At 47.3% G+C, this 27,597-nt stretch overlaps 1 protein-coding gene across 1 annotated transcript in view; it reads left to right on the forward strand.

The window, feature by feature from the left end:
* Positions 1–23,304, forward strand: part of LOC140395923 (guanylyl cyclase inhibitory protein) — a 46,285-nt gene extending 22,981 nt beyond the window's left edge. The window contains exons 3-5 of the mRNA XM_072483969.1: positions 941–1,090; positions 21,217–21,322; positions 22,373–23,304. Of these exons, the coding sequence (XP_072340070.1) occupies positions 941–1,090; positions 21,217–21,322; positions 22,373–22,479 (363 nt within the window). The 3' untranslated portion in view covers positions 22,480–23,304. The remainder of the gene's footprint in view (positions 1–940; positions 1,091–21,216; positions 21,323–22,372) is intronic.
* The last annotated feature ends 4,293 nt before the right edge of the window (positions 23,305–27,597 follow it).

Genomic DNA, 27,597 nt, shown 5'->3' on the forward strand with positions numbered 1-27,597 from the left:
CGGTAACGCTGGACTATCGTGGATGGGGTTGGGTTAAAATGTTGCCCCACTATATTCACAAGTTCATCAAACGTTTTGGTGTCCGGCGCAGCTGGGTACGTAAGGCTCCTAATCACCCCAAACGTATGCGGGCCGCAGGCGGTGAGCAATATGACCACCTGGCGCTCGTTTTCGGTGATATTGTTTGCCCGGAAATAGTAACGCATCCGTTGTGTGTACTGGTTCCAGCTTTCCAGCGCAGCATCAAAAACATCCAAATGTCCGTACAGAGGCATGGTATAATAGAAAACAACTTCCAACCTGTATCCAACAAAAATCCAGGGAGGTGGCTTCAGCAGTGTAGACAGCTATTCACTTTAACCTTCGTCGCCAGTTTTTTAAGGGCCACGAAGAATCCAGCACGAGTTTTAAGGATACAAAGTAATAACATTTATTTACTATAACATATATACATAACAGTAGCAGTAACTTCCCTTGCTACATACTCCTTCCTGCTGGTTCCTGAACTGGCCAGCTTTATTTATACTCGGAGTTTACTAGTGGTTTCTCCGCCCCCCTCATTGGGGAAGCTCATACTCCCACAGGATTGTGGGATAGTCATTAGTCCCCAGCCAATGGTAAGTAGGCAGGTTATAATAACTCCCTACTTCAAAGCAGAGTAAGGGAGTTCTCTCTGGTATCCTGGCCGACATTTATCCTTCAATTAACATCACCAACAAAAGATTAATTAGTTATTCGTCGCATTGCTGTATGTGGGATCTCGCTGTGCACAATTTGGCTGCTGCGTTACCTACATTACAAAAGTGACTACACTATGCCATTGGCTGGAAGTGCTTTGGGATGTGAAATGGGCTATATTAATGCAAAATGCTTTATTCCCTAAGATCGGGGTTGTTTGTGATTGGACTAACAGTAATGAGTGCTGTGTTTGTATTTAAAGGATGGGACAGTTGATTACCATGAATATGTAACTGCGGTCAGCCTGCTGATACAGGGCACTCCTGAAGAAAAACTGAAGTGGTCATTTAAACTATATGACAAGGATAAGGATGGAGCAATTAGCCGCTTGGAGATGCTAGAGATTATGCAGGTCAGTTTGTGTTCTGTTACTCCAAGTTTAAAAGGGGGTGTCATGGGTTTTTGGCCATTGTTGGGTGCATAGTCTGTCAGCCCTGTATTGTGGGGGAGCTCAGTGTTTTAGCTAGATTCTAGGCCTCAAACCTGAAACTTCCTGGGTGCCCACCACCATATTGTTATTGTATTACACACCCTTATTTAATCTCTCCTTACATGCCTTGTGGGAGACTGACAGGATTAGTTCCACAGCCTGACTAATACCTGATACCAGCTTTGTCAAAGGGAGGTTGTGTCTCACAAATCTGTTACAGTTCTTTGAGGAGGTACAAGAAAGTTAAACAAAGGAGCACCAGTGGACGTGATTTATTCAGATTTCCAGAAGGCCTTTGACAAGGTGCTGCATGGAGACTGTTAAATAAGTTAATAGCCCATTGTGTTAAGGGTAAGATCCTAGCATGGATAGAGGATTGGCTGACTGGCAGAAGGCAGAGAGTGGGGATAAAGGGGTCTTTTTCAGGATGGCAGCTGGTGACTAGTGGTGTACCTCAGGGGTCTGTGCTGGGACAGCCGGTGACTAGTGGTGTACCTCAGGGGTCTGTGCTGGGACAGCCGGTGACTAGTGGTGTACCTCAGGGATCTGTGCTGGGACCACAACTTTTCACAAATGTACATAAATGATCTGGAAGAAGATACTGAAGGCACTGTTGCTAAGTTTGCAGATGATACAAAGATCTGTAGAGGGACAGGTAGTATTGAGGAAGCAAGGGGGCTGCAGAAGGCTTTGGACAAGCTAGGAGAGTGGGCAATGAAGTGGCAGATGAAATACAATGTGGAAAAGTGTGAGGTTATGCACTTTGGAAGGAGGAACTTAGGCATAAGCTATTTTCTAAATGGGAAATGCTTTGGAAATCAGAAGCACAAAGGGACTTGTTCACAATTCTCTTAAGGTTAATGTGCAGATTCAGTCAGCAGTTAAGAAGGCAAATGTAATGTTAGCATTCACGTCAAGAGGGCTAGAATACAAGACCAGGGATGTACTTCTGAGGCTGTATAAGGCTCTAGTCAGACCCCATTTGGAGTATTGTGAGCAGTTTTGGGCCCCGTATCTAAGGAAGGATGTGCTGGCCTTGGAAAGGGTTCAGAGGAGGTTCACAAGAATGATCCCTAGAATGAAGAACTTGTCGTATGAGGAACGGTTGAGGACTCTGGGTCTGTACTCATTGGAGTTTTGAAGGATGAGGGAGGATCTTATTGAAACTTACAGGATACTGCGAGGCCTGGATAGAGTGGATGTGGAGAGGATGTTTCCACTTGTTGGAAAATCTAGAACCAGAGGACACCATCTCAGACTAAAGGGACGATCCTTTAAAACTGAGATGAGGAGGAATTTCTTCAGCCAGAGGGTGGTGAATCTGTGGAACTCTTTGCCGCAGAAGGCTGTGGAGGCCAAATCATTGAGTGTCTTTAAGACAGAGTTAGATTGGTTCTTGATTAATAAGGGGATTAGTGGTTATGGGGGGAAGGCAGGAGAATGGGGATGAGAAAATATCAGCCATGATTGAATGGCGGAGCAGACTCGATGGACCGAGTGGCCTAATTCGGCTCCTACGTCTTATGGTCTTATGATAGACAAGTGGGCAATTAACATCTGGCCTTGAATAATTGACACCCTGGCCCACTGACATTGGCACAGTGGACACCCTAGCCAATGGACAACAGACCAATGGATACCCACTCACCAAATGGGCATCCACTCCCTGGACACCATGTTTAATGGACACTCAACTAGACAGCCTGCATTGTTTTATTTTCCGTTAAAGTCGAGAACAGTAAAATCAGGCAAGGTTTTAAATCAAATATTCATTGCCGTCAGTTTCTTACCAAATGGGTTAGCCTGAAATCCACATTGTCGCAGGGTTTTGTTTATTCACTCATAGGATGTAGTCATTATTGGCTAGGCCAACATTTATTGCCCAGTCCTAATTGCCCTCGAGAAGGTTGTGGTGAGCTGCCTTCTTGGACCACTGCAGTCACTGTGGTGTAGGTAAACCCACAGTGCAGTTAGGGAGTTCCAGGGTTTTGTCCCAGTGACAGCGAAGGAATGGCGATATATTTCCAAGACATGATAGTGTGTGACTTGAAAAGGAACTTGGAGATGGTCATGTTCCCACGCGTCTGCTGCTCTTGTCCTTCTAAGTGGTAGAAGTTGCTGCAGTGCATCATGTAGATGCTCACACTGCTGCTAGTGCATGTCTGTGGTGGAGGGAATGAATGTTTAAGGTGGTGGAAGGGGTGCCAATCAAGCGGGCTGTTTTGCTCTAGATGATGTTGAGCTTCTTGAGGTGTTATTGAAGCTGCCATCATACTCTAGAGTTGTGTTTTGTAGATGGTGCGTAGGCTTTGGCGGGGGGGGGGGTCAATAGGCAAGTTACTCGCCACAGGAATCCCCATCTCTGACCTCCTCTTATTGCTGCAGTATTTAGATGACTGGCCCAATTCAGTTTCTGGTCAATGGTAACCACAGTTGATAGTGGGGTGTCGTGGAAATTATAATAAAGACAAAGTGTTCGAGGTTAGATTTAAGGAAATTTATTTACACAAATATATTTGCGGAGAGAGAGTGTTCAGGCTTTTTAGCCAGTCCACAACACTCAGCCAGAAATGATAATACAAAAGGGTATTCTGTTGACAAACTAGCCCTCCCTCTGAGGCTATCAATAAATCATCATCATATTGAGGGAATGTTGAGCCTGCAGACAACTGGCACTCGTCCAAGTCTCTTTTAATACTGTTGATTCCGATATGTAAAGCAAATAGATATTGACTTTCCGGGGACTTTATGGAGAAAAAGGCTGAGAAAGTATACGTTGTTGGTGGTATAGAAGACAAAATGACATTTGTGTCCGGCACCAATGGAGCAATAGTGATAACAGTTTTATTGATGGCTCTGAGATCTTGTCCAAACCACCACTCGTTGGGTCTTCCTACCTTTGGAATGGGGAGTATAGGGGTGTTACAGGGGCTTTGTGTTCTCTTCAGCACCCCTTGCTGTAATAATGCACTGATCATTTCCTCTATCCCTTTTTCTGCTTCCGGCGCCAACCAGTATAGTTTTAAGCAGGGCAGGCCAACGTTCTTCTGTAACTGCACCCTATGCGCTAGGGCAGAATGTACTTCTCCAACATGATTTTTATGTTGGGCCCATAGATGTGCCAGTACCTGGGCCAGGATTGAAGGGAGTAAATGATAGCTGTCTCGGGGAGGTTGTTGTCTTTCAAATGTAGCGGGCGATTGCTCCTCTTTCCAGGTCACTCTGTCCTCCTGTTTGCCATAAAATTCTATCAGGCAATTTCATCCATCCATTTCAATATAAATCCCATGTATTACTTTTTTCCTTTGGCCTCTTTGATCAGTTTTCCTATTTGCTTTGCCTTAGCGGGATGTCTTACGGCCAATGTTAAATGGGGTTCTGAAGTTAAACCCATCCTTAAAAGGTCCCTCTGACTATGGGTCAACTGTACTAACATTCCTAATCCCACAACACCGAAAAATAAAAAGGAGTGACACGCAATGGAAGTCTGTTTTCTAAGTGACATTGCGCTTTTAAATTGTATGCGTGTTCATCCTCACGAGCATACCAAGCCATGCAATGGGTCACTATATTCTCTCGTCTGGACTCTATCAGGTGTTTTAATAGTTGTGCCCAAGGGTCATTAACCTTTTGTAAGACTTCCTGCAGTTTATATTTTTAAATTTTTATTAACAGTGGTATTGTAAGTGTTAACGTGTCAGCATACAACACAGACACAGAGCAATCGGACGCAGGCTCAGAAGTTACTTAATTTTGCAACTGGTGAGCTCGTATTTGAGGCAGTTCTATAAACATCCCATTATCAATGCAATGCTCCTAATTTGCAGAGTGTCTGTCTGCCTAATAGGGGAAGGTGTTGCTAGGTGGGGTACATCCTTCCTGGGGGTTAAATGCTTCTTGGCCCCTTGCACGATAGCCTCGTTCCCTCTATTGGCTAACCAGTGTCCGAGGGATTCATTTCCTTCATTCAAATGATTATCATTATTGGGAACCCAGCCCCCATTTATGCCAGGTAGGACTGTAATCCCATTCTTCAAAGCTGGCCAAGATGCACCACAAGAGTATTTTAGAAGCAGCAAAACATCCCCTGGGAGGGGGCTATAAATACCACACATTTAAGTCAATTTCCAATGATTTATTTTATAGACATTAGCTATTCTTAGAGATGTATATTTTTCTTTGTCAATTCAGAAAAGATCAACTGTCTGCTGAAATGGTTAATGTTTCCTGCAGAACCTAAGGGGCCGGAGAACTTGGAATTATGCCATTTACGTCTTTTCACGTAATCTAAAAACTTATTCATGTTCAATTACTTTTATTCGTAAAGACATTTTCTTCCTTTTAAACCGATTTTAATTTCCAATGTTTCAGTGCATTAGAGAAATCTCAACACAAATCGCTTAAGTTATAATCTCAGACTCACAATATCAGACACCAAAAATACAACCCACTTAGCACTTCATGCTTTGACTAAAATTAATTGGTTAAAACAAAACACACAGATTCCCACAGCTCACAAATAGCATAGTTAACCGTAGTCTTATCTCACGGATACAGACAAATCTGAATTCCCTTTTAGTCAGGAACCCATCTGTTGTGTTTTTACCTTAATCTTCCATTTACTTTTACTCCCCTGTTTTTTTTCCCGAGAGGGGGTCAGCTTCATTAGATTCCTATGGGGGGCATATAGGTTTTCCTACCTCATTCCATTGCGTTACGATTGTTTCTTTTCATTTTCTTACTCATTTTGACTCCCTTATCTGTCTTCTTAAGGAGTTCACCTTCTTTCTCGCTCCGGATGTCTTTACCAAGACTTCGGGACGACCTGTGAGGGGGCATCGAGTTTATTGCTCATCGTTCCTTCTGCAAAATACTTTAGAACATATATATAACAATAACAATGACCGCATAAATCATTTACAAATACTACAGGGAGCACACAACAGTGTTTATCCTTTCACGAACCTTGAAGTCTTTTTTTAAATTTTAGTCTCTCGGGCACCTTTTTTCTTCCCATGCAGCTATCATTAATTTATTCATTAAAATAACTCATCCTAGCATGAGTCACCGCCAGTAATTAAGGCTGCCGAGCGCCTTTCACCTGGTGTCGCACTATGGCTCTCTCCCTTTCAGCTGAGAGAGTCCTATCTATAGAGTCCTTTCGGGGTTCACGTCCCGTTAAATTAGGGAAACTGCAAAGACTACGCCAACTTGTCGTGGAAATTATAATAAAGACAAATTCTTCGAGGTTCGATTGAAGGAAATTTATTTACACAAATATATTTGTGGAGAGAGAGTGTCCTGGCTTTTTAGCCAGTCCACAACACTCTGAGATTCAATTGAAAGAAGCATATCTTTATAGTCTGAAATAACAGCTTGAAGTAAACAGCCATGTTTATATTAAATAGACCTTGGAAAGTACGTAAGATGAAATACCTAGTACATATGTTCTTGCCCTTGACTAAAAACAACTCGAGTACACATTTTGTTATCTTTTGGAGGACAATGTGTTATCATAATAAGGCCGAGACCAAAATATTAAGCAGTATTTTGTTTATGTTACCTGACCTACTTATTTTCATTCAAAAGCAGTGTTAAACTATATAGTCAAGCATTTCCCAGCACGTTTCTAAGTTGGCAATTCATTAATTTCCCTTCCACATGGGGGATTCAGCAATGGTCATGTCATTGAATCCCAATTATTTGCCACTTATCATCCCAAACCTGAATGTTGTCTCGGTCATGCTGAATTTGGACATGGACTGCTCTAGTATATGAGGAGTTGCAAATGGTGCTGAACTTGTGCAATCATCATCAAAAAAAAACAATTTCTGACCTTATGATCGAGGATAGGTCACCGATGAAGCAGCTGAAGATGGTTGGGCCTAGGACACTACCCTGAGGAACTCCTGCAGTGATGTCCTGAGACTGAGATGATTGCCCTCCAACCACCACAATGATCTTCCTTTGTGCCAGGTATGACTCCATCCATAGAATTTTCATAATTTACCGTGCAGAAGGAGGCCATTCGGCCCATTGAGTCTGCACTGGCTCTTGGAAAGAGCACCCTACCCAATCCCACACCTCCACTCTATCCCCATAACCCCGTAACTCTACCTGACACAAAGGGCAATTTTGGACACCAAGGGCAATTTATCATGGCCAATCCACCTAACCAGCGCATCTTTGGACTGTGGGAGGCAACCGGAGCGCCCGGAGGAAACCCACGCATGCACGGGGAGAACGTGCAGACCCCGCACAGACAGTGACCCAAGCTGGGAATCGAGCCTGGGACCCTGGAGCTGTGAAGCAATTGTGCTAACCACTATGCTACCATGCTGCCCAGTGGGGAGCTTTCCCTTAATCCCCACATAGACGCAGGGAGAAAATGCAAACTTCACACAGACAGTCACCCAAGGCTAGAATTGAACCCTGGTACCTGGCGCCGTGAGGCAGCAGTGCTAGCCAATGCACCAACATGCCACCCCCATATTTGTTACGCTTTTTTTGTGCAGGACATACCTGGGCAATTTTTACACATTGCCAGGTAAATGTCAGTGTTGTAGCTGTACTGGAACAGCTTGGCCAGGGACGTGGCAAGTTCTGGAGCACAATATTATTTCTGGAGTATTGTCAGGGACCATAGCCTTTGCAGTAGCCAGTGACTTCAGATATTTCTTGATATCATGTATAGTGAATCTAAATAGCTAAAGATTAGCATTTATGATGCTGGGGACCTCAAGAGGAAGTTGAGATGAATTAAACACTCGGCACTTCTGGCTAAAGATGGTTACAAATGCTTCAGCCTTGTCTATTGCACTTTTGTGCTTGGCCCCCCTATCATTGAGGATGGGGTTATTTGTGGAGCCTCCTCTTCCTGTTAATTGATTAAATGTCCACTGCCATTCATGACTGAATGTGGCAGAACTGCAGAGTTTGATCCGATCTGTTGGTTGTGGGATGTTTTCTTTATCCCATGACATGTCTGCTGTTTGGCAGGGAATTAAACCTATGTTGTAGTTTCACAAGGTTGCCACCTCATTTTCAGGTATTCCTGGTGGTGCTGCTGGGATGTCCTCCTGCACTCTTCATTGAACCAGCACTGATCCTTTGGCTTGGTGGTAATGGTAGAGTGGGAGATATGTTGGGCCGTGAGTTACAGATTGTGGTTGAATAATTCTGCTGCTGCTGATGACCCACAGTGCCTCATGGATGCCCAGCCTTGAGTTGCTAAGTCTGTTGAAAATCTATCCCATTTAGCACAGTGGTGCCACACAACGCAATGGAGGGTATCCTCCCTCTTAAGACTGGACGTTGTCTCCAAAGGGACTTTACGGTGGTCACTCCTGATACGATCATGGACAGATGCATATGTGGCAAGCAGACTAGTCAGGGTGAGGTCAAAGAGATTTTTCCCACTTGTTGCTTCCCTCACCACCTGCTGTGTTGTGTGTTGAATCTACCTATCTCCCTCTTAAAAATATTCAGTGTCCCCGCCTCCACTGCCTTCTGAGGCAGAAAGTTCCAAAGTCACGCAACCCTCCGAGAGAACAATATTGTCATCATTTCTGTCCTATAAGGACGATCCCTCATTTTAAAACAGCGACCTCTAGTTCTGGACTCACCTACAAGAGGAAACATCCTTTTTTTAAAAAAAATATATTTTATTCAAGATTTTTTGGCCAAACATAACAGCACATAGCGTTTCCTTTACACAGCAATAAAACAATATAAATAACAATGGCCAGTTTTAAACAAGTAAATAAGTAAATAAATAATATATGAACAAAATCAAAAAATAAAACTAAATGGCAACTGCCTTATCCAAGATAAATACTCTCCAAAAATACAATCCAACAATCCAATATACAATATATATACCAAATACCTATACATATACAATAACATCCCTGAGAGTCCTTCTGATTCCTCCTTCCCCCCCCCCCCCCCCCCCCCCCCCCCCCACCGGGGGCTTGGCTTCCTTCCACATTAACAATATCCTGCGCCGGGCTACTAGGGACGCAAAGGCCAAAACATCAGCCTCTCTCGCCTCCTGCACTCCCGGCTCTTCTGCAACCCCGAATATAGCCAACCCCCAGCTTGGTTCGACCCGGACCCCCACCACCTTCGAAAGCACCTTTGCCACCCCTACCCAAAACCCCTGTAGTGCTGGGCATGACCAGAACATGTGGGTATGATTCGCTGGGCTTCTCGAGCATCTCGCACACCTATCCGCTACTCCAAAAAATTTACTGAGCCGTGCTCCAGTCATATGCGCCCTGTGTAACACCTTAAATTGTATCAGGCTTAGCCTGGCACACGAGGACGATGAGTTTACCCTACCTAGGCCCACAGCCCCTCCTCGATCTCCTCCCCCAGCTCTTCTTCCCATTTCCCTTTCAGCTCATCTACCATGATCTCCCCCTCGTCCCTCATTTCCCTATATATGTCTGACAGCTTACCGTCCCCCACCCATGTCTCTGAGATCACTTTGTCCTGCACCTCCTGCGTCGGGAGCTGCGGGAATTCCCTCACCTGTTGCCTCGCAAAAGCCCTCAGTTGCATATACCGAAATGCATTCCCTTGGGGCAACCCATATTTTTCCGTCAGCACTCCCAGACTCGCAAACGTCCCATCTACGAACAGATCTCTCAATTGTGTTACCCCTGCTCTTTGCCATGCTCCAAATCCCCCATCCATTCTCCCTGGAACAAACCTATGGTTATTTCTTATCGGGGACCGCACCTAGGCTCCCGTCTTTCCCCTGTGCCGTCTCCACTGCCCCCAGATTTTCAGTGTGGCCACCACCACCGGGCTTGTGGTGTATTTCTTCGGTGAGAACGGCAACGGCGCCGTCACCATAGCTTGTAGGCTAGTCCCCCTGCAGGACGCCCTCTCCAATCTCTTCCACGCTGCTCCCTCCTCTTCTCCCATCCACTTACTCACCATTGAGATATTGGCGGCCCAGTAGTACTCACTTAGGCTCGGTAGTGCCAGCCCCCCCCCCCTGTCCCTATAACGCTGCAAAAATCCCCTCCTCACTCTCGGGGTCTTCCCGGCCCACACAAAACTCATAATACTCTTCTCAATTCTTTTGAAAAAAGCCTTCGTGACCACCACCGGGAGGCACTGAAACACAAAAAGGAATCTCGGGAGGACCACCATTTTAACCGCCTGCACCCTCCCTGCCAGTGACAGGGACACCATGTCCCATCTCTTAAAGTCCTCCTCCATCTGTTCCACCAACCGCGTTAAATTTAGCCTATGCAATGTACCCCAATTCTTGGCTATCTGGATCCCCAAGTACCGAAAGTCCCTTGTTACCTTCCGCAACGGTAAGTCCTCTATTTCTCTGCTCTGCTCCCCTGGATGCACCACAAACAACTCACTTTTCCCCATGTTCAATTTATACCCTGAGAAATCTCCAAACTCCCCAAGTATCCGCATTATCTCTGGCATCCCCTCCGCCGGGTCCGCCACATATAACAACAAATCATCCGCATACAAAGATACCCGGTGTTCTTCTCCTCCCCTGAGTACTCCCCTCCACTTCCTGGAACCCCTCAATGCTATTGCCAGGGGCTCAATCGCCAGTGCAAACAATAACGGGGACAGAGGACATCCCTGCCTCGTCCCTCTATGGAGCTGAAAATATTCAGACTCCCGTCCATTCGTGACCACGCTCGCCATCGGGGCCCTATACAGCAGCTGTACCCATCTTATATACCCATCTCCAAAGCCAAATCTCCTCAGCACCTCCCACAAATAATCCCACTCCACTCTATCAAATGCTTTCTTGGCATCCATCGCCACCACTATCTCCGCTTCCCCCTCTGGTGGGGGCATCATCATTACCCCTAGCAGCCTCCGTATATTCGTATTCAGCTGTCTCCCCTTCACAAACCCAGTTTGGTCCTCATGGACCACCCCCGGGACACAATCCTCTATCCTCATTGCCATTACTTTGGCCAGAATCTTAGCGTCCACGTTCAGGAGGGAAATAGGCCTATAGGAACCGCATTGCAGTGGGTCTTTTTCCTTCTTTAGGAGGAGCGATATCGTTGCCTCTGACATAGTCGGGGGCAGCTGCCCCCTTTCCCTCGCCTCATTAAAGGTTCTCATCAGTAGCGGGGCCAGCAAGTCCACATATTTCCTATAAAATTCAACTAGGAATCCGTCTAGTCCCGGGGCCTTCCCCGCCTGCATGCTCCGAATTCCTTTCACTACTTCCTCCGTTTCAATCTGTGCTCCCAGTCCCACCCTCTCCTGCTCCTCCACCTTAGGAAATTCCAGCTGGTCCAGAAAACACATCATTCTCTCCTTCCCATCCAGGGGCTGAGCTTCATATAATCTTTCATAGAATGCCTTGAACACTCCATTCACCCTCTCCGCTCCCCGCTCCATCTCTCCCTCCTCATCTCTCACTCCACCTATCTCCCTCGCTGCTCCCCTTTTCCTCAGTTGGTGGGCCAGCAACCTGCTCGCCTTCTCCCCATATTCGTACTGTACACCCTGTGCCTTCCTCCACTTTGCCTCCGCATTACCCGTAGTCAGCAAATCAAATTCTACATGTAGCCTTTGCCTTTCCCTGTACAGTCCCTCCTCCGGTGCCTCCGCATATTGCCTGTCCACCCTCAGAAGTTCTTTCAGCAACCGCTCCCGTTCCCTACCCTCCTGCTTTCCTTTATGTGCCCTGATTGATATAAGCTCCCCTCTAACCACTGCCTTCAGCGCCTCCCAGACCACTCCCACCTGGACCTCCCCATTATCATTGAGTTCCAAGTACCTTTCAATACACCCCCTCACCCTTAAGCACACCCCCTCGTCCGCCAATAGTCCCATGTCCATTCTCCAGGGTGGACGCTGTTCTTTTTCCTCCCCTATCTCCAAGTCCACCCAATGTGGAGCGTGATCCGAAATAGCTATAGCCGTATATTCCGTCCCCGTCACCTTCGGGATCAGCGCCCTTCCCAAAACAAAAAAGTCTATCCGTGAATAAACTTTGTGGACATAGGAGAAAAACGAAAACTCCTTGCTCCTAGGTCTACTAAATCTCCAGGGGTCTACTCCTCCCATCTGCTCCATAAAGTCCTTAAGCACCCTAGCTGCTGCCGGCCTCCTTCCGGTCCTGGACCTCGATCTGTCCAGCCCTGGTTCCAGCACCGTGTTAAAATCTCCACCCATTACCAGCTTCCCCGCCTCTAGGTCCGGGATACGTCCTAGCATGCGCCTCATAAAGTTGGCATCATCCCAACATATACGTTGGAGCATATACATTCACTAAGACCACCGCCTCCCCTTGTAATTTGCCACTCACCATCACGTATCTGCCCCCACTATCCGCCACTATGGTCTTTGCCTCAAACATTACCCGCTTCCCCACTAGTATGGTCACCCCCCTGTTTTTTGCATCTAGCCCCGAATGAAACACCTGCCCCACCCATCCTTTGCGTAGTCTGACCTGGTCTATCAGTTTCAAATGAGTCTCCTGCAGCATAACCACATCTGCCTTAAGTTTCTTTAGGTGTGCGAGTACCCGTGCCCTCTTTATCGGCCCGTTCAGCCCTCTCACATTCCACGTGATCAGCCGGGTTGGGGGGGTCTTTACCCCTCCCCCCTTGTCGACTAGCCATCCCCTTTTTTTTATTCAGCTCCTCACCCGGTTCCCACGTAGCTGTGTCCCCCCCAGCTCCCCCTTCTCCCCAGCAGCAGCAACCCAGTTAACCCCCCCCCACCCCCCCCGCTAGATCCCTCACTAGCGTAATTGCACCCCCCATGTTGCTCCCAGAAGTCAGCAAACTCTGGCCGACCTCGGCTTCCCCCCGTGACCTCGGCTCGCACTGTGCGACGCCCCCTCCTTCCTGCTTCCCTGTTCCCGCCATAATTATCATAGCGCGGGAACAAAGCCCGTGCTTCCCTTTTGGCCCCGCCCCCAATGGCCGACGCCTCCAGCTCCTCCACCTCCCTCCCTCCCTCCCCCATAACATGGGGAAGAGAGAAAAGTTACAGGGTCACAGGATTAACAACTTAAAAAATCATCTCTCCCCCCTTTTCCCCCCTCTTCGCCCCCCCTATTCGCCCCACCACTTTGTCTCAAACGTTCTTTTTTATAACCCACTTATTCCAATTTCTCTTCGACAATAAATGTCCATGCCTCACCTGACGTTTCAAAGTAGTGGTGTTTCCCTTGATGTGTGACCCACAATCTTGCCGGCTGCAGCATTCCAAATTTGACCTTCCTTTTATGAAGCACCGCCTTGGCCCGATTAAAGCTCGCCCTCCTTCTCGCCACCTCCGCACTCCAGTCTTGATATACGCGGATCACCGCGTTCTCCCACCTACTGCTCCGAGTTTTCTTTGCCCATCTGAGGACCATCTCTCTGTCCTTATATCGGAGAAATCTCACCACTATGGCTCGGGGAACTTCTCCAGCCCTCGGTCTTCGCGCCATAACTCGATAGGCTCCCTCCACCTCCAACGGACCCGTCGGGGCCTCCGATCCCATTAACGAGTGCAGCATCGTGTTCACATATGCCCCGACGTCCGCCCCCTCTGCACCCTCGGGAAGACCAAGAATCCTTAAATTCTTCCTCCTCGCATTATTCTCCAGCACCTCCAGCCTTTCCACACACCTTTTATGGTGTGCCTCGTGCATCTCCATCTTCACCACCAGGCCTTGTATATCGTCCTCGTTCTCGGCAGCCTTTGCCTTCACGACCCGAAGCTCCTGCTCCTGGGTCTTTTGCTCATCCTTTAGCCCTTCAATCGCCTGTAATATCGGGGCCAACAGCTCCTTCTTCATCTCCTTTTTAAGTTCTTCCACGCAGCGCTTCAAGAACTCGTGTTGTTCAGGGCCCCATATTAAACTGCCACCTTCCGACGCCATCTTGGTTTGTGCTTGCCTTCCTTGCCGCTGCTCTAAAGGATCCACCGCAATCCGGCCACTTTCCTCTCCTTTTTCCATCCGTGTCCAGGGGGGATTCCCTTCTGGTTTACCGCACAGTCTTTTTAGCCGTTAAAATTGCCGTTGGGGCTCCTATTAAGAGCCCAAAAGTCCGTTCCACCGGGAGCTGCCGAAACGTGCAACTTAGCTGGTCATCGCCGCACTCGGAAGTCTCAGGAAACATCCTTTCAACATCTACCTTGTCAAAACAGTTCAGAATCTAATATACTTCAATCAAGCCACCTCTCACTCTTCTAAGCTCGAATCAAAATAATCTATCCTCATAAGACAACTAACTCATTCCAGTAAACGTCCTCCAACGTATTTATATCCTTCCTTAAATAAGGAGACCAGGACTGCACATACTGAGCAGGATGTTTCGGCCATGCTGCCCAGTGAACGGAAATTCCCACCTGAGGTCAAAAGACCCTTGCATTGTCCCCGTCCCATCCATGGTGATCTTGCAGTGGGCACGACGGAAAAATCCAGCCTATTATTCGGAGTCTCACCAATACCCATGCAACTGAAGCATAATATCCTTATTTTGATGTTCAATTCCTCCAGTTATAAAAGATAGCATTCATCAGCCTTCTTGATTACTACCTGTACCTCCATACTAACTTTTTGTGACTCATGCACAAGAACACCAAGATCCCGCAGCAACTCAGCATTCTGTAGTCGTTCTCCATTTAAGCAATACTCAGCTTTTTTATTCTTCCAGCCAAAGTGAACAACTTCAAATTTTCCCACATTATACTCATCTGCCAGATTTTTGCCCACTCATTCAACCTATCTATATCCAGCTGCAAACTCTGTGTCTTCTTAATAACATGTCTTCCTATTTATCTTTGTGCCATCTGCAATAGCTACCATGCTGTCATTTCCCTCATCTAAATCATTGGTATAAAGTATAAAAGGTTGAGGCCCCAGCACAGACCCCTGCGGAACATCCTGCCTATTAGCCAAAGGCCCATTTATGCATACTCCCTGTTTTCTTCCAGCCAGCCAATTTTCAATCCAGGCTAATATGTCACCCCCTGCACCACGAGATTTCATTTTTCACAATAACCTTTGATGTAGCGTCTTATTAAATGCTTTCTGGAAATCCAGGTACAGTACGTCTACAGGCTCCATTTTAACCACAGCACGTGTTATTCTTTCAAAGACATGTATGAAATTGGCTCAACATGATTTTCCTTTCATAAACCCATACTGACTCTTCCCAATTACCTTGGGCCCGATAGCTGTGACCGGCTTTTAAAAATGTCGGCTGCAATTGGCTTTCAAGAATGGCGACTATTCCGCATATGCGTGCCCTCTCGGCTGGATGTAGCAATACGCAGGCCCGGAGCCCAGCGGGACAGACCGCCTCCTCCAGACATCAGCACGCTGTCCTAGGAGCAGATTTTGTTCTAAATTGATGGAATCTTCCCGCCAGAAGCGGCGACAGAGAGCAGGTCATGCACCCCGCACTGACGCCATGTGCTCTGGGCGTGAAATCACTGAAGAGAGATTCCTCCATTTTGTAACTGCCACCAAGGAAGCAACAGGAATGAAAAATTTTAAATGCATAATTTTGTAATAAAGAAGAGACACAAACAGGCCAAGATCTCACAAATAAATATGTTGGAGAGAGCATCTCAAGAATCCACAGCAGGACAAAGCAGTGGTGGTGTGAGCTGCTCAGGGAGTCTACAGCAGGAGAGAGCAATGCTGGTGTGATCTCCAGGGCCTCTGGTGAACAACCCATGAAGAAGAAGCTGAAATCAGGAACAAAGTAGTGTAAAGATGATTTCTTGAGGTATGGCTTTATAAATTGTGCCAATGCAAATCAGGATGTAACGCCCATGTGTGTTATATGCAGGGAAGTACTGGAAAATGAAAGTTTAAAACCCTCAAAACCTCAGGCATTTGAAGACTAAGCACGGTGAGTTCAAGGTCAAACCTCTTGATTTTGTTCAAAGGATGTAGTGAGAACTTAAATCGTCAGCGAAAGTCCTTGGCAGAAGTGTAACATTAGATGACAAAACAAGTGAGATCGTGAGGACCAAGCAGGCTCACCTGTCGATTAAAGGTAAGCAATAATGGTGGATCGTGAAGGTCAGCCGGCGTGGGTTGCAAAGGTCGACAGGTGTGGGTCTCAAAGATCAGCGGGCTGGGGTCGCGAAGGTCAGTCAGCATGGGTCCCAAAGGTCGGCTGGGTGGTGAAAACACTGTTTTAAGTGATCAGTCTTGCAGTACTATATTTCTTTAAAAAAGTAGAAAATTCTGTCATGACCTTTTTGAAAGAAGGTTTCCCGTTTCTCGAGTTTGCTCTATTATTGCAGTAGTTCACAGTTACTGAGCCTTACTTAAATTACTTTTTAAAAGTTTGCTCACCCTTTCTCGATCATTGCTCGGTCCTTTGACTCTGCTTTTGATTGGGATTTGTAACGGATGTCCACATGCTATGGTGGAATTATCAGACACAGATGTGGAATGTTAGACCCAACACAAACAGATCAACCATGATCTTATTGAATAGGGGTAGTATGCTGGAGGGGCCAAATGCCTCACTTCTGCTCCTATTTATATGTTTATATGTTTGTATGTGAGCGACACAGTTGATTCCTCTCTGCCCCAGCCTCCATGACTGTTATAGAAAATTTCTGGTGATTTCAAACTGTTTCTTTGAAGTCAAGTTGAGTGTCTTTTTTTCCAATCGGACTGCAATTTTCTTCAATTTTTATTTTCAAATATTTCAGGGTCCTTCCCTGCAGCTGCCATGTTGTATGTTGCTGTCTAAGGAAGAGGCTCACAGGCATTAGAGTCTGAACAGTAACTATTTATTATAGAACATAACCATGTGCATATCTACAAGACAGTGTCCCTTCTTCACTTTTGTCTCTTCAGAACTGCCTCTATTGAGACTTCTACCAGACATGTGACCCATTTACATCAGCGTGTGGGTGGTACTGTTTCTCCAGCCCCACATTAACTCTTTCAGTACTCAGCACCTTAATATACATGCTGCAGATGCAGTCTGACAGCTATGCCCATTAGGACATGGCCAGCCCAGTCAGTAGGGTGATGGGCTTTGAGGTACATTCTGTGGGTTATTGCCATCTTCAGTGCTTTTTCCAGTTGGTGTTCAACATAGAGAAGTGTTGATTTATCAGCTAAAGGTGTGGTGGATCTTCCAACATTCACCCGAATAGATAGACAGGGGGCGGGATTCTCCATTGCCCGATGCCGATATCGTAATTGGCGATCGGGCGGAGAATTCATTCCGACGCCCAAATTGGGGACAGTACCGGTTTGCCGCCGGTTTTCGAGTCTCCGTCCCTTCCAACATGGCATCATCGCGTTGCGCGGCGTACACCATTGCAACGGCGTTGGCGCGTCATCGGCAGGCCGTCCTGTGATACTCGGCACCCGAAGAGCCGAGTTCCCGACCGCGCAGGTGACGTATGGTCTGAGCGGTCGTGAACCCAGCATGGCGGCTGTGGACTGTGTCCTGTACTGCTACACTTGGCTGGGATCCGTGCCGCTGGCCGGGCGGGGGCTTCTGCGATGGGTGGGGGGATTGGTGGGGGGTGACCAGGGGGTGGCCTGTGGATGCGCGGATGGTGGGTCGGGTCCGCGCACGGCCGGCACCATGTTGTTCGGCGCGACTGCCGCAGGTTGTTGACTTGCGCTTGCGTGGCCCGGGACTTAGCCATTCTCCAGCCGTTTGCGGCATGGGAGCCGGGAGTTTCACCTGGCGCTGCTGCTAGCCCCTCGCCAGTCCCGGAAACGGTGAGGGTTCAGCACAGATTTTGGTGTCGTAAAATGCCTGCAAATTCTCTGTTTCAGCTGACACTTCGCCGCTGAAATGGAAAATCCAGCCAGCAGCTTTAGTTTTAACATCAACTTTCCCATGGCCTCCACCTCCAATAGTGTTTGTTGAAGTCTTGGACTGAAATTCGAGCCTGAAATTGTTCAGAGACAAGACTGAGGCAAGTTGACAATATTTAAAAAACAGCATCAGAATTTTGCCAAATAATCAAAGAAAATATTCAAAGTCTTTAATTGTACTAATAATCGAGCAAACTCTAGGATCAGGAAACCTCCTTTCAAAAAGATAATGACGGAATTTTCTGTTTTTTAAGAATTATTTTGTGGGATGTGAATGTCTCTGGCAAAGCCAGCATTTATTGCCCGTCCCTAATTGCCTTTGAACTGAGTGGCTTGATCGGCAACTTCAGAGGGCATTTTAGAGTCAACCACATTGTTGTGGGTCTGGAGTAATATGTCAGCAGATTTTATTCCCTAAACGGACATTAGTGAACCAGATACATTTTTACCACAGTCAACACATGGTTATCGTTAGACTTTTAATTCCATATTTTTATTGAATTCAAATTTAATCGTCTGCCATGAAGGGATTTGAATCCGGCTCCCCAGAGCATTACGTTGGGTCCAGGGATTGCTAGTCCAGTGACAATGCCACTACACTACTGCCACACCACAGTTCTGAAGATTAAGTCCAGCGGTGGGTGGAAAAGGAGACGTGATTCCTGTTGGGCAGCAGAGCGGTGACGCAATCTTCCACTTTTCAGTTAATCAATTACGCATCAACGAGGAGCTTGGTAAATTTTGTAGCAGGATGGGCAAGAAGTCACCCAGCCCGCCATTACTTCTTGCGATCAAAGGCCCTGGCAGCATATTTAAAGGACATTCAGTCAGCCATTCATTGATTGTCGGCGACAAGTTCTGCATTACTCCTCCAGAGTCGCTTCAGCCTCATGCTGGAGAATCTGGAAGTTGTGAGCAACCACATCCCAGGGTATATGAGGGTGCATCCAGCATTGCCTTTCGCTCATCTTTAGACAAGTGATGGCGGTACACCCATGGCTGGGCCAATGTTCACTCTTGCTGTGGTCCATGTTCAGCAGCCTCTTAACGTCCCAAAGACCTCACTGCCTCCTGCTGCTCAGACCCTTGCTACACATAGCCCTGTACCGTCTGCCGACAGGCCCTCCATCTCCTCATTTGATGAGAAATATTACCAGGGTCGGGTTGCATGCAACCCCAACACCTCAGTGGATGTGTGAACAGATTGAAGTGATAAATTTTGTGAGCATGTCCTTTACAGGGTTCTCTCCATCAAAAAGCCAGCAGGCTGATGCTAATCCCTTCACCTGGCCTCCATCGAGAAATGGCATCTCCAGCCCAGCCCTTCCAGGTAAAGGACATCCTGGAGGACGAGAGGCATTGCTCTTTGATCAGCTCTTTGATGACAGCCAAGTGAGGACACTTATCCACTTGTTGCCACCACCCTCCAAACACGACAGAGAGACCATCGCTTTGGCAGCATTGAAAGACTAAAAGCATAATCCCTTGCCAAGACCATTCACCCTGTAGGATAGATGTTTGGAATCATGAGTTTACTGCCCTCCACCAGCTGTGCTCCTTAAAGGCATCAACCTCTCTCCCTCCCTTCCTTCAAATCGGCTTCCAACAGCAACCAATGGAAAATGGCACAGAATGAAAAGCAGTTCCACTCCTTGCTGGGATCTCAATGTTATGAGACGTATGAGTCAGGAACAAACCTGCTGTACTGCAGCCTTCACCATGGAGTGGAGAACACAAGGGAGCATCTTTCACATCCAGTTTGGTGTTCCTTTAGTTGGCTATTTGTGCCGATCCTGAACTCCACCCACATGAAAAGACCCTCCTCCCACTTCGAGGATTAGGCAGCACGGTAGCACAAGTGGATAGCACTGTGGCTTCACAGCACCAGGGTCCCAGGTTCGATTCCCCGCTGGATCACTGTCTGTGCGGAGTCTGCATGTTCTCCCCGTGTCTGCATGGGTTTCCTCCGGGTGCTCCGGTTTCCTCCCACACTCCAAAGACGTGCAGGTTAGGTGGATTGGCCATGATAAATTGCCCTTATGACCAAAAAGGTTAGGAGGGGTTATTGGATTACGGGGATAGGGTGGAAGCGAGGGCTTAAGTGGGTTGGTGCAGACTCAATGGGGCGAATGGCCTCCTTCTGCACTGTATGTTCTATGTTCTATGATTCACATGTTCAGAGCAACTGTGTTGTCAAGAACAGCCATGAGAAAATAGTATGCATAACTTTTCAGACACACTCCACCACCTTCTCCCCTCCCCTTGTCACCCACCAACCTCCCCAATCACCATAAATCCACCCAACATCACAATTCCTCTCCCCTGACACCCTCAACCCTCCCCCTGTTACCACGGACCCTATCACCATCCATCTCAATGTAACTTTCCTTCCCTTAGAGCCAACGTCCTTTGCCATTCCATGCCGACCCTAACTCTGACCCCTTCTGTTAACTGAGCCACCCGTGCTTTTCTCTTCCATGACCCACCCATTGAGACCTTCAGCTGCCAAACTCTCACCCTGGGCCGCCACTCTAGTGCATCCCACTCCCACCTCTGACTGTGTATCGTGAGTTCTCAGCCCAGGACTCCACCATCGACACCAACGACCCCACCGTCTAAGACATTCCCCGGACACCCTCCTACCTTCCCTGGACTCCCCTGCACTTCGCCAGATACCCTTCCCAACTTCCCCGATAAACCTGCCTCCCCTGTCCAGCCTCAGAGCCTCCTGCGATCCAGGCACCTGAAATCTCACAGCAACGCTCTTAATGGTAGACAAAAGCACCAGTTACGTATGCAGATGTCATTGATGAAGTGAGGCTTGCTTGGTGCACACCACTTATGCACAGACACAAAACAGATCATTTTAATTATCCACTTGTGGGACACTCAATTTAGGGGAGAATTTAATTCCCATGAGTTGGCCTTTTAATGAGCATTCATGAGATGCAAATGACTACAAATCGTTCCTGACATAGATCAGTGGGAATCTTGACCTGCCTTTAATCTGCCATCAAAGTTGGGAGAACAAAAGTCCAAACTATTTTCACACTGTCCGAAAACTGACTTTTTCCATCATGCCAAATTTAGGGCCGCCACCTGTCATGATTCCCACTGCTGGTGGGAGCAGTAAATTATTCCCAATGATTTTCTATAAGCTGATTGAGTTGCCATATTGGTCCATACAGTTTTTAACTCACTTCTATCAAGTAATTTCCTCTCTATTCAGGCGATATATAAAATGGGGTTGGCCGCTTCGCTCACAGAAGTTGACCCACAAACTGCGGAAGAATGTACCAACAGAATCTTCATTAGCCTGGACAAAGACAGAGATGGTGAGTGAAACAGGTATATACAGATTTGTCCCGTTGTTTCTACAAGAGCCGTGGAATTATACAGCAAAGAAGGCTAATCTTCCCTTCATGACAGGCCTAGTTCTTTGAAAGAGATATCCAATTTGTGTAAATCCCTGTCTCTTCCCCTATCCCTACCTTTAATTTTGTTTTACCACTAAGAGTGTAAATTAACATTGTGACCCATCATGCCTACTTTCCAGACTTTGCTAATGATGAATTAGCCTTACTCCAAATAGCTTGGAGACTTATTTGGATCATTCAAGGGAGAGTCACAGGTTGAAGAAAGCTTTCTACAACCAGTGCTTTATTCACACTAATTTCTGAAAGCAGTTCTGAAAGCAAGACTCTCAGTCCAGTTTTTGTAACCTCCAGATTCAACTGTTCTGATACTCTTCTAATTGGCCTTTTACCTTCAACCTTCTCTACACTTCAACTCATCAAGAAATCTCTGCTCCCTATATCCTAGTGACGGAAGAACAGCAATATAGCCCAAGTCAGGCTGGTGTAGGTGAGTTGAAGGGGGAGAACTTGGAGTGATGACTCAGGCTGAGCTCTCTGCAAGAGCAATTTAGCTGGTCCCACTCCCCCACCCTTTCCATATAACCCTGCATTTCTTGTCCTTCTGGTGATTATTCAGTTTTCTTTTGAAAGTCACAATTGGAACGGACTCCTTCGTCATGGTGTTCCCATCAATCTGCTCCCTTGTCCTTCTGGGTGGTGGAGGTTGTAGGTTGGAGATTCTGTTGAAGGAGTCTCGGTGTGTTGGTGCAGTGCATCTTGTAGGTGGTACTCACTGCTGCCGCTGTGTGTCGCTGGTAGAGGGAGTGAATGTTGAAGATGGTAGATAGGGTAACAATCAAGCGGGCTGCCTTGTTCTGGATGGTGTCGAGCTCCATGAGTGTTTTTGGAGCTGCAGTCATCCAGACAAGTGGAGCAAGGTAACGGCAGCATAAATCAATAGGGCCGTCAGAAAGCCATCAGGACCGGGATTGCGATGTGTGGATTTTAATTTATCTTTTATCTTTTCAGCTGTTATCAGCCAGCAGGAGTTCATCGAGGGAGCTTTGGGAGATCAGTGGATCCGTGCGATGCTGGAATGTGATCCCAGTACAGTTGATGTTCCAATATCCCCTTAGCTGTATCATTCTTCACCTTCACTTGAGTCAGTGAGGCATGGATTCACGCCCCCATTCCAGAGATTTGGGCACATCATCTAGGCCAACACTTCAATGTAATACTGAAGAAGTGCTGCATGGTTGGAAGTGTTGCCTTTTGTTGTAAAACCTGTCTGCCCTCTCAGGTGAACATAAATACCCCATTGTACTATTCTGAAGCAGAGCAGTGTACTGGCTGATATTTACCCCTCGACCAAGAACACCAGTGCAGACTATCTGATCACTACCACATTGCTGTTTGGGGGAGCTTGCTGTGCACAAATTCACTGCCAATTTTTCTACGGCAATGACCAGACTTCTGAAATATTATGTTGGCTGTAAACTGCTGTGTTAGACCCTGAGGAGGCAAACAGCACAATAGAAATGGTAGTTCTCTTTTTTTCTCTCTTTTTAATGAATTGTAGGAGCAGTGAATTGGAATGTTTCCTCCTCAATTCCTACGGTTTTTCCCTGGTGTAAAGTTATATAACATTCTCTTTAATTAGAACATCCTTGCAGACCAGCGGCAGTTCAGTAGCAGAACCTTATATACGGAGGAGATGCAGCTGCATTGCTTTTGTTTCTTACTATGCTGGTGTATGTTGTTAGATTACTTGATCTGGCTGAAGCTGTCTGAAGCACATTTGGAGCAGGTCAACTTTAAAAACTTATTGATCTTCCCCAACTGTGTGTACACAAACCATTTGATTCTCTGCCTCACACACTGAGAGCCTGTCTCCTGATTTGTAACTGAATGGTAGTGAGCTGTATTTGGAGAATGATTTGTGTGACTGGATCTCCAGTGTGGAGCCATGCGCATCAGAGAGTTTGACTTCACCTGATGAAGGAGCAGCGCTCCGAAAGCTTGTGATTTTAAATAAACCTGTTGGACTGTTGTGTTGTGAGACTTCTTACATCGGAGAGTTAACAGGGAATCAGGGGTTGACGTTAACGCAACAGATTGTGGCATTCCTTGGTGGCCGACTTTGAATGCTGTTGCCAAAAATGTATTGATGATGCAGCTTGCATTCATATAGCACCTTCATTGAGGTAAAATGTCCCAAGCTGTCTCTCCGGAGCATGATTACAGAATATATTGGCGTCATTAGGAGGTATTAGGACAGGTGACCAAAAGCTTGGTTAAAGAGGCAGGTTTCAAGGGTCTAATTTGAGTGGGGAACTTGAAGGAATGAGTATCAGTTCTGGCGAAAATATACTGGGATTAAAAATCTCAAAACTATACAATCATAGCACAGAAGGGAGCCTATTCAGCCCATCATGTCAGCACCATTCCGAAGGAGCAATTGGCCTCGTGCCATTCTCCTTCCTCCTCCCTGTAACCTGGCACATTTCTCCTTTTCAAATAACAGCCTAATTCCCTCTTGAATACCTCAATTGAATCTACCTGCACCGCTTTCTCAGGCAGTGCATTCCAGACTATAACCACTCACTGCATGAAGTTATTTTTTCTCATCTCACTTTCAGGTCTTTCGCAAAATTATCTTAAATCTGTGCCCTCCCTTTCTCGATTCTTTCATTAGCGCGAACAGTTTCTCCCTATCTACTCTGTCCAGACCCTTCAAGATTTTGAATACTTCAATCAAATCTTCTCTCAGCCTTCTCTTCTCCAAGGAAAACACTCCCAAATTCTCCTATCAGTATACCTAACTCATCCCTGGAAATGTAACTCCGCTGGTCAAGAAAGGATCGAGGGAGGGAGAAAACAGAACGATGCACCTTTTAACTTTTTTTATCCATTCAATGGATGTGGGCTTTGCTGGCTAGGCCAGCATTTATTGCCCATTGCCCATCCCTACTTACCGAATCACAGAATCGTTACAGTGCAGGAGGAGGCCATTTGGTCCATCAGGTTAGCACTGGCCCAAAGAGCATTCTACCTAGTCCCACTCCCCTGCCTTATCTCCGTAACCTTTCACATTCATTCTTTTCAAACAGCCCTTTTGAATGCCTTGATTGAGTTGCTTCCATCAACCTCTCAGGAGGTCGGTTCCAGAGTCCAACGACTGTCTGGATGAAAAGGTTTTTTTCACATCACTTCCACTCCTTTTGCCCATTACTTTGAATCTGCCTTGATGCTCTCTTGAGTAGAAGCTTTTCTCACTATTTACCCTGTCCATACCATTCAGGATCTTAAACACCTCTATCAAGTCTCCACTCAACCTTCTTTCTCCAAGGAAAGCAGTCCCAACATCTGCAATCTATGATCATAGCTACAGTTCTTTAATCCCTAGAATCATTCTTGTGAATCTCCTCTGCACTCCCTCCAATGCCTTCACATCCTTCCTTTTTAAAAATAAATTGAGAGTACCCAATTCATTTTTTCCAATTAAGGGACAATTTAGCATGGCCAATCCACCTAACTGCACAAGTTTGGGTTGTGGGGGCGAAACCCACGCAAACACGGGGAGAATGTGTAAACTCCACACGGACAGTGTCCCAGAGCCGGGATTGAACCTGGGACCTTGGTGCCATGAGACAGCAGTGCTAACCACTGCGCCACCATGCTGCCATTCACATCCTTCCTCAAGTATGGTGCCCAGAACTGGATGCAGTATTCAAGATGAGGCCTAACTATTGTCTCATACAAGTTCAATATGACCTACTTACCCTTGTACTCAATGTCCCTATTAATAAAGTCTATTATGCTTTCGGCAAAATTCTCCATTTGGGAGACTAAGGGATGAATTCTCCGTCATTGGGATTCTCCGTTTTGCCGGCAGCCCGGAGGGTTCCCGAGGACGTGGGGCTGCCCCACAATGGGAAACTCCATTGACCAGCCAGTGAAACGGAGAATCCTGACGGCGTGCCGCACCAGGAACCCACCCTAAGTTCTCCAGCCGGAGCTGAACTGCACGTGATTTACGTTCCGTATCCCTCGCCATTCAAATGTCTGCATGGTGAGGAATATGAAGGATTCCCTATAGTCATTTTGAGCAGGTGGCCCAATAGCGAAGTCCCGCAGCTGGCCACATGCCCCCCCCCCCCCCCCCACACACACACACACACACACATCCCAAATCAGCGCCCCACACTAGGATTTTATGGGTGACCCTCCTTCACCCATGAAGCGAGACTGAGTACAGTAAGCTTTTATTTTTTGGGAGTTTAAAAGAACGGCAGGTGATATTGTCCGGAATTCTCCAGCCATTGCGATTCACTTTTTCTGTGGCAGTGAACCCTGGGCCACGGGTTTCCCGACAGCGTGGGGTGTCTTCAATGGGAAGTCCCATTGACAAGGGGCGGGAAGATAGAATCACGCCGTTCGCGAATGGTACGCTGCCGAGACACCGAATATACAGCCCATTATTGAAATATGAAAAGTTCTTAAAAAGCTGGACAGGATAGATGTTGAGAAGTTGCTTCACTTGGCTAGTAGAACTAGTGTCCTAGCAAATTTCCTGACCAGCCAAATTCACCTCAGTAGAAAGGCTATCGAATGACATTATCATTGAATGTCATGATTGTTGCTGCGGAATAGGGGGAGAGGCTGGGGGTGAAGGGAAGGCAGGGGTTTTGGTGGGTATTACGAAACCCAAACTTTCTTTGGTGATGAGCTCGAAAGTTGGGAACCTCAGCTCCTAACAGGTCCCGGAATCTTTGTGCATGCATAATCTGGAATTGGGCTGCACATTTGTAAATCTGCCTTTTTAAGTTCCTTGGGTCCAGCGTACCTGTGCAAGAGGGGAAATGGTACACAAACCCAGGTCAGATAAGCAGGTGCAGAACGCAATTGCCAGCTTGTGTCCCAGGCAGTTCAAAGGGAGAGGTCCCAAAGCGGGGAGAGGGATAAGGAGAGGTCCCAAAACTGGGAGATGGGACAGGGAGGTGTCACAAAAAGCAAGTTCCAGGTAGCGGACAGACACAAGCGACAGACACAGGTCCCAGTTAAGTTAAGGAAATAGAGAGAAGCTAAGAAAGAAGCTTCAATTGGAGAAATATCTGTGGGGTAGCAGATTTAAATGGGCTAGGGAGAAGCCCTGATGACCCAAGAAGGCAACCAAATGTTTGTGACTCCATGCTGTGGGCCGTAGGGGCAAAGGCAGTGTTTTGCTTGGCATGGTCGAGAACTGAAGTTGTACTTGTGAGTTGGTGTTTGGGTGCATACTTGGGAATCCAGGAGAACACAATATAGGGAGAGGATATTCAAACCTGGCAAGGTAGGCTATCATTGAAGATCATTTGGAGTGCCTTTTGGCCAGAATTCCAAGGGGAGATGTCTGATGGTGAAGGTTGGGACCCCTCGTGAGAAAGACACTGTTTCAGCCAGATTCATTGACTCACAGTATTATTGATGTCTGGTTGGGTTAATGAGAAATCCGTGGGATTTGTTTTGGTTGCATTTGGCATTGATTGTGCAGTGTGGATGTATTCGACCACTGTTGCCTGTTAATACACATGTACCTCATAGAAACCCTGAATGTTGGTGTATAAGGGGCGGGATTCTCAGACCCTCCGCTCCAGATACGCGCTCGGCGCGGGGGCGGAGAATAGCCGTTCATGTAGGAAATCCGGCGCATTGGCGCTTCTGCAATTCTCCACGGACCCGCCAGTCCCAGGCACGCCGTCAACGCGGCTCCGGTTGGGGGCCGTTGGAACAGGCTCCCGCAGCGATTCTCCACAGTCGAATGGCCGAACCCCGCCGGCGTGGCTTACATGTGGTACAACCTGGCGGGAGCTAGGACCCGTGGCTGCCATGACGGTCCTTGTGTGGGGCGGGGGTATCTGACTCGGGTGGGGGGGGCCTCAGCGGCGGCCAAGCCCACGATCGGGGGCCACCGATTGGCGGGCCATCGCAAACTGGGAGGGACCTACTTTCCTCCACGCGGGCCTGCTGTGTGGCTCTGCCATGTCGACAGCGCCCGTGCCGAGGTGGGCCGCCGCGCGCATGCATGGACCCGCTTGCGGCCGCTGTGCGTATGCGCATCTGCACGATCTGGCTAGCAGTGCCCGCCGGCAGTCAGAGCTGCGGGACGCACGCCGGGGCTCTGCTAGCCCCCTGGAAAACAGAGAATCACCTCGGACCTTCGAGGAAAAAGTCTGGAGTGATTCTCGTCCGTTTTCCGGTGGGCGTGGGGACTT

Source organism: Scyliorhinus torazame, chromosome 19 (assembly GCF_047496885.1).
Source record: "Scyliorhinus torazame isolate Kashiwa2021f chromosome 19, sScyTor2.1, whole genome shotgun sequence".
Taxonomy (NCBI): domain Eukaryota; kingdom Metazoa; phylum Chordata; class Chondrichthyes; order Carcharhiniformes; family Scyliorhinidae; genus Scyliorhinus; species Scyliorhinus torazame.